Genomic DNA, 7,533 nt, shown 5'->3' with positions numbered 1-7,533 from the left:
CGGACTATAGGATTTCGCCGCACCCACGCACCCGCACCCACGCTCCGACCCACGCTCCGCCGTGAGGGCAGACTCGGACACAGAACACCAGGTGCCCTGTCCGAAGACATGGAATCCGAAAAAGAAACGAGAAATCATGTTACCCCTGTATACAGAGTAGGAAACTTAAGTGTACAAGGTACTAATCACAAACCAATGACTAGTACTAAAACATACAAACAGTGCTTGCTATATGGCAGTTCAACGTTGGTAGGCATCAATCGCGGCACGGATGCTAGGTCCGGGACGAGAATTTAGGCTTCAACAACCATCAGTCGCCACCACTATTCTAGGTCACCACAAGAAACCAGTCACATACAACGTTGCTTTCAGCTAAACGTACAGGCCAATTCAAGCCCGTCGTTCGTACCAGAGGATTGTGGATCGTCGGTGGATCGTGGATCGTGGATCGTGGATCGTCGGTGGATCGTGGATTAAGTGACAAGCTAGACACTGTTGCTCGCTCTCTCAGTTCACTGGGCATTTCATTCTTGGATCTGGAGGCTGGGCCTCAGGCTATCACAAATGTGAGGGCTTGTCATTAAATGCGTGTACCCATCTCATGCGAATTTGTGGACTAGATCTGGTCTAAACTACATTCGAATCATTCCTGTCACCCCCACTATCTTCCAACCTCGTGCTGCAGGAGCAGCATTATACTACAGCTCGTGCTCAAGCCTATTAGACTGTTCCCCAAGTGTAAGTTGCTTAACACTGGTCCTCCCGAGTGGTTCTGCTCACCACTCCATCCTGCTTTCCCTTTCCCTAGGTTACCTTTGTCTCTGGCTCTTGATTCTTGGTTCTTGGCTCTGTGCTCTCGGCTCTTGGCTTTGGTGCTATTCTACTGGTCTTTGGCAGGCTTCTCGGCTTCTGGTTCTCTGGTTCCTGGTCTCTGGCAGGCGAGGATATTGTTAAGCAGTAAGCCCCCCTATCGTACACATCAGGAGCAGCCCACTCCTGTAGATCAAGGTGAAGCGTGTTTAGTGCGATCCATTTGTCAGTAGACAGTGGAATTATCGTGCGCTTGTCAAGTCCTACCTCCCTGGTCACTCTTCCTGAGTGTTCGCCAGTTGCTATCGGCTTTTAAAGTCGGGACCTCTGACCTCGCTACAACGAGACGAGATTGAGTGGCGGGGCTCTTTTGAGCTGGACTCTCTGTTCAGGGTGTTTTATCCTGGATATAGTCTCACAGTTGCTGCTCCACCGTTGTGGTGATTCTCAAGTAGCTCTCAGCTACCGTCTCGTTGTTTACACTGAATTCCGGGGTTAGTGTGGACTCGTTTCGGATAGTGGTGTAGGACTCCCGCTGGCTGCTTAATTTATCCTTGGTATTACTCGAGCTGTCTTTCTAGAAGTACGTTATTGTGCCTACTTCCTTCAGCTGCCAAGCTAACTCCCATATTATAGCTCATCCTCTACTAATATCGTAATAAGGGTATCTTATATGTCACCCTAGTCAATATGTTACCCGTGAGTGTTCGTTGACTGATTCGCCAACTTGAAATGATACTAAAAAATATCAGGAAACACCGAGCTCCCTCGTAAAGCCTCTTTCCCCTTCACCACCTATGGCTGGCACCCCCTTAAAGCCTGCCTCGCCTCCTTTGCATGCACCAAGTTCACATGCAGCTGACACCACCATTGATGGTAGGATATCTAGAAGCTTTTTGCGACAGCACACACTTATGATACTCCTTTCCAGCATGTCACTGTTGTGGCCCCCACCTTGGTAGCGAGCCATCTACAAATCCTCTGGGGCTTGATCGTATGTCTTCTGCTATATCATGCTTCAATAATATCTCATATAATCCTGTTCCAGTCAAACTCCAGCTACATGGTTTTCCGAATTCATCCTCTCTTAGTACCAGTCGTCAACACTTCCCACACCAGTCCAATTTGATGTGTCATGCCTGTCCGAGTGTCCATGCTCACCCTCAAACTTGTTCGTGTCCGCCTGCACCTGCCCCCCCTAGCACCCTGCCACCAGCCTATCCAGGCTATATACCATATCCTATGGGTGCCACTCAGCCTCAGTTTGTTATGCCAATGGTGTATCCATACATGCTCACTGGCCAGCCTCCCCCTTCGCCTGTTGTTCATTTACCCTGGTCATCCCAAGAAAGAAACTCTGCATTTTCTTCTCATGTTTGCAAACCTTCGCAATCAGAAGATAGAATGGCTAGTGTACCCACAGCTCCGTTAAACCTGAGCAAGCTAATTCATCTACCCATATACCGCTCAAATCTCATGTGCCTTTGTCGAACTCATTGGCATCAGGTCTTGCAAAATCTCAAACAAGTGGGCCACCACCTCCACCACCTTCATCTGTCGATTGTGACAGTGTCATACTTCCGAGTGGCCAACTCTGGCAGTTTTGGCCAAATGGCGAGTTCGAGCAGGATCTCACTCAGCAAGATGCAGATGATCCATCGCACAGCAACTTCTTGAATCACTGGGCCTGCCATACAGGGGGTCGGCCTCGTAATCAAGGCAAGGCCAATGCGAGTGCCTGGCATCTAGGAAAAGTTCGGCGACGACACTGTAATGGCATTATCAAATGTTCCACTCAGGGATGCCCATATATGCTTCGTCCACTTGCTGATCCTTTGTGCAAGGTTCGGGCACAGGCACAATCAGCACTGTGTAAGAACTGCGATAAAAAGACTATGTACCATCGGCCCTGTAATGTAACTCTGGAGCTGTGGTTCTACAAGCATGGTGTGCATGTTCGCAACACTGGTACTCATATGCACCCTCGTCTCACCCGCAAAATACACCTCACTTATCATGAGACCAATTCGATCAACCACATAATTGAAGAGCACCCCACTGTGGGCCCAGCTGAGCTAGTGACTGGTCGACGTGGGCTGCATGGTCCCCGAGAGTCCACAGCTGCAATATCGTCAGTGCTTGACAATCCATCAAGGATTGTCTATCAGCAAAAGTTGTACAAAAAGTCATTCGCTCGCCCTTTTCAAGTTGAATGGGTTGAGTTTCAGAACGAACATCCAGGCTTTATCATCAATGAAACCGCTCAGCTGAGTTCTGTTTCTGTGGTCTCAGGTCAAACTCGTTTTATGCGCTCGCAGCTTGCAAATACCGAGGACCGACAGGGTGGAATCGTGTCTGATGCTTCCTATAGCTATTGGGGTGATCGTGACAGCATTCTCATAACAAGTTCTGTCTATTGCAAGAAACTCTCAGAATGGATACCTGCTCTTGTTTCATATGCGAATGGTGCAACAGCAGAACACTATCGAATACATTTTCTTGCTCTTTTTCACACTCTAAGCATTGGCCTTCGTGAAACTGGTGTGCAGATTCAGGACCACTTGATGGCAAATGTAAACTCTCGCTTTTCATTTTGTTGTAATGTTGTTCTCACAGGAAATTCCATAGGTCGTTGATTTTAGTCAAGCTGAACGGAATGGGTTTATCGGTGCTTTTATCCAGTTTTGGCAAGATCAAGAGGAAGACATTCGCACAGTTAACGAGCTTGAAACGGCAGCCCGGTCCCTACTTAAAGGATGCCAACAGCACTTCCGAGCTTCTGTTCAGCGAGTTCGCAAAATTACTAGTGCAGTTCCATATCCTCTAGGCCAGCCGTTCGAAGAGCGTGCCAATTTCTTGCTACATGCTGGTACTGTTGAGGATTTTGAAGCTATCGCTGAGGGTATTCTGAACGACTTTCCTGGGATTGAACCTTGGCTTAGCTGGTGGCGACATCCGGATCGTGTCCAAATGCTTTTTCGCAGTCACACCCACATTCCTGATGATCTATGGGATAGCCTCCCTAGTACCACCAATGCTCAAGAGGCCATGCATCATAAGATTTATTCTCACTGTGGCAAGAAACACGATTTTATTCCTGGATGGCGTGCACTGCGTGGCTTCGTGTCAAAGATGGAGCACCGTGCAGCAGCCGAGTCAAGTAAGTAATGCTTGGAGTCCCAAAGCTTTCTCAAGCTGACATGTAGCTCAAGGTGGAGTTATGACGAGGTACAAACCTCTTCATCAGTACAAAAATAACCAGGAACAATATGGTCGCGCCAAACCAGGACGTGATCCTCTGCAGAAAATCTCGCACTCTGAACCTGATCGGGCTGACTATGCTCCACCTGACACTGCAGAAGATCTTGAGGCCAAAGCCAGCCAGTCTCCTTTGCCTGAAAGCAAGACTACCGCACCAATACCTAAGTCAAAACAGGTTTGCTTCGACAACATTAATCAGCCACAGGAGAGCAAGGAACGGCTACCCTCATTTTCATGGATCGATAACTCATGCTGGGTTGATACCACACTCGAGCTTAGTTCCTGTGGTATTTATCTTGGAGATTATAACACTGATTTTCAGCCTCGAATCAGTGCTGAAAACCTCGGAGCTGAGGATCCTATGCAGATCTTGGCCAATGCCATACATATACGAAGCACATTAAGCGATTCATCACCACTTTCTGAAAAGATACAAATACTGTCTGAGCAGCGAAACACCCTTCGTCGAGAATTGATGGACCTTGGCATCATAGAGTCACTAAATGGCTTTGGCACTCTGTTTGTGAGTACATCAGCATAATTTTTTTTCTGACACTAAGCAACTCGTACGAAACATTGTTTGTCAGGGTTGGCTGGAATCCTTGCTAGGCTATCCTCGAGGACGAGAGCCCACTTTCCTACATGCATATTTCCAGGCTCACTCATTGCTTATTCGCTCATGCACCGGTCACTCTGGGAATACTCTGGATCTTCTTCGGTCAAAGCACTGGCAGATACCAGTGCTTCCCCGGCTGTCGTTCCTCTACCAACTTGATCGTTCCCTGGCTGTAAAATTCAATGGAGACATCAAATCATGGTTTATTGACAGATTTTCAAAGCCTGTGGCAAAACCTTTGACATGCTGCTGGTGCCAGTCAAGGTCCGATGGTACTGCAATTGACCATGCAGGATGTCAGGGACAGGCCACATTGCAAGAGATATATGTTCACATTCCTGTCCTCCTTGTGATCGAGTTAGTTGATTCAACCCATGAAGCTGCTTTATACCCTGGATCTCCACAGTGGAGTTGTCCTCCGACACTTAGACCTCTATCCAAGCAGGCAGAGCAAGATCACCACCTGGTATATCGCCTGTGTGGCCGGGTGTTTTCTTCAGGCAACCACTTTACTGGGCGAGGTCTTACACCAGGTGGACAAGTATATCGCTATGATGGCAAGGATCGGGGCTCAGCATTTGTTATCTCACAGTCGTCTATCAAGAAGCATCTTTCTGGCACAGATACCAACCTGAAAATTTCAAAGTCTACTCGTACTTGTGCACTGTTCTACCGTCTTGAAGGAGGCACGTTGGCTCAGCGATACTATGCCAGGCACCAAACTGCGATACTACAAGATCAGTATGGAGTCAGGTCAGATATTCCATCAGCAGTGCTCAATGATGCTCAGGATTCTATTCCTCGGCCATGGAGCATGTCTACTAGTCATGGCACACAAATTCCTGGCAGTCAAATTTTTTGGTCTCACCAGGCGGGGTCAAGTTTGGAATACTACTGTTCGGCCAAACCTCTTAGTGAACCTGTGACTCCCGCTCGAACCAAAAAACAAAAAAAGCTCCAACCTGTTACTGGAATTTTTAGTACCTCAGGTCTTCCCCGCCATGACAAGCACACCATGCGAGTGGATTCGCCTGCTTCTGCAACGGGACAGGATTTACAAGGTGACCTACCTTTAGCAATGCCGCTACTCCAGTCAGCACCAGTTCTTGAGGCAGCACCAACAACTCCACAGGTGGAAGATGCAGTTCATACCAATCCTTTTGCCGAGGCATACCATAGTCCGCCACAATCTGCCCCTTTTCCTATTGCATGTCGCTGTGGGCTTGAGGGTAATGGGCATAAGCTAAATGTGAACGAGCCTGTTGTCCTTTGTGACTCATGCCATAATTGGTCTCACCTTGCATGTCAACACGATGGCTGGATTAGTGATCTTGGGCCCCGTGCATCATTTGAGTGTGACGGTTGTTCTGCTTCAGAGATCAAACATCTTCTTGGTGCTCGCATATGTAGGTGAGTCAAGGAGGCCTCATCTACCCTGGATATCTCTTAAGCACACTTTAGACCAAAGCGAGCAGTACGGGCCAAGCAAGACTTGGTTTCTCGTCTCAAGTATGTGCTTTATTTTTCACAATTTTTTTGACTGAATTCTATGTGTAGGCCTGGCAAAGGTGGTTTGGCCCGCTGGGGAAAATACTGGTATCCTGTCCGTCTTATTCAGCCCAGAGAATTTATGGGAAATGCATACTGGCGGGTAAAAGTGGTGGCGGGGTAACATTTTCAAACCTACTCGACCAGTCCAAGAACTAGAGGCAACGGTTGCTCAGGGAGATCTTGTGGATAGCCTGTGGGGTGAAGCTAAAGCCCGAAGACAGATACGGGTAAGTCTCGCACCTGGCGCATAAATTATGACTGACATCCAGGCTGATGTTAATTACTAGCTGGGCCGATGGCAGCATTCCTGGGATATTGACCTCAAGAACGATGAAAACACTCTTGGTGACTTCTTGGACAGGCAATACCAACCAGAGGAATCCATTTCTCAAGCACTATGGCCCTATGCAAAGGATCTGGCCCAGATGGTCAGTGAATGCAAATATCCCATTGAGTTTCTACACCTGCCTGCGGCAAGGTGGGTATTCGAGCATCCAGACGATGTTCCTCCAGTCCACGGGGGAACCTTTTCGGCGAGCATGGCAGCCCAGGTTGCGAACTGGATCTTTAGCAGCATACCTGGCGCAGATGTTGATCACCAAGATTGGTTCAACGGGTGGCCGCATAGCCATGCATCCGCAATTGTCTATGCTTCACTGCATGACAGGAGTCTCCGTGAAGACGCAGAGTTTCCCCATCATGCAGCACCCGAGGTCCAGCAACAGTGGCTCTGGTTTGTATCATGGAACCAGCTGTTTCGAGCCCGTCAGATCGAACTTACTGCAAGTCTGCGGACCAAAGACGTCGACCACGAAAGTCTTGATATCCTGGAGGAACGTATGTTCACAAGCACTCTCGCAGGATATGCAGGCAGCTGGCGCCGACAACGTCGTGCCAGCGGACGGGCCATTTCAACGACAGTGTCGTGCCAGCGGACGTCCGCGGACGGCACGATAACACCGTGTCCGCGGACCGGCGGCGCACCTGTGATACACAGGATGTCAATGAGTGGTCGGCACGCCGGCGCCATGTTCAGCACATATTACACCGGCAACCGGCGCCGACAACATTGTACCAGCAGACAGGCCATTTCAGCGACCTTATACAACTGTAATAACATATATAGTAACTATAAAGGCAATGATTATGACATGGTGGCACACCGGCGCGCATGCATGTATTTAAAGTGCTGATAGTGCACCGGAAACGGTGCTGATGGCTGCAAATTCAGCGCCGAAAATGGTGTTGAACATGGCGCCGAGACCAGCATTGAGCATGGCACCAAAAATGTGGCG

At 48.7% G+C, this 7,533-nt stretch overlaps 1 protein-coding gene across 1 annotated transcript; it reads left to right on the top strand.

Annotated features, from left to right (window-relative positions):
- Positions 1-1,500: 1,500 nt before the first annotated feature.
- On the top strand, positions 1,501-7,382 carry CONPUDRAFT_72746 (uncharacterized protein; the record flags this gene model as incomplete). Its single annotated transcript, XM_007769324.1, has 13 exons — positions 1,501-1,509; positions 1,563-1,686; positions 1,742-1,804; positions 2,317-3,383; positions 3,439-3,970; positions 4,017-4,246; positions 4,271-4,594; positions 4,659-6,097; positions 6,149-6,196; positions 6,245-6,290; positions 6,346-6,465; positions 6,526-7,079; positions 7,376-7,382. 13 exons carry the CDS (start codon positions 1,501-1,503, stop codon positions 7,380-7,382), a joined length of 4,563 nt encoding a protein of 1,520 aa, XP_007767514.1.
- Positions 7,383-7,533: the final 151 nt, after the last annotated feature.

Source organism: Coniophora puteana (assembly GCF_000271625.1).
Source record: "Coniophora puteana RWD-64-598 SS2 unplaced genomic scaffold CONPUscaffold_5, whole genome shotgun sequence".
In the NCBI taxonomy this organism is placed as follows: domain Eukaryota; kingdom Fungi; phylum Basidiomycota; class Agaricomycetes; order Boletales; family Coniophoraceae; genus Coniophora; species Coniophora puteana.
This window is presented reverse-complemented; position numbering and strand designations above follow the sequence as displayed.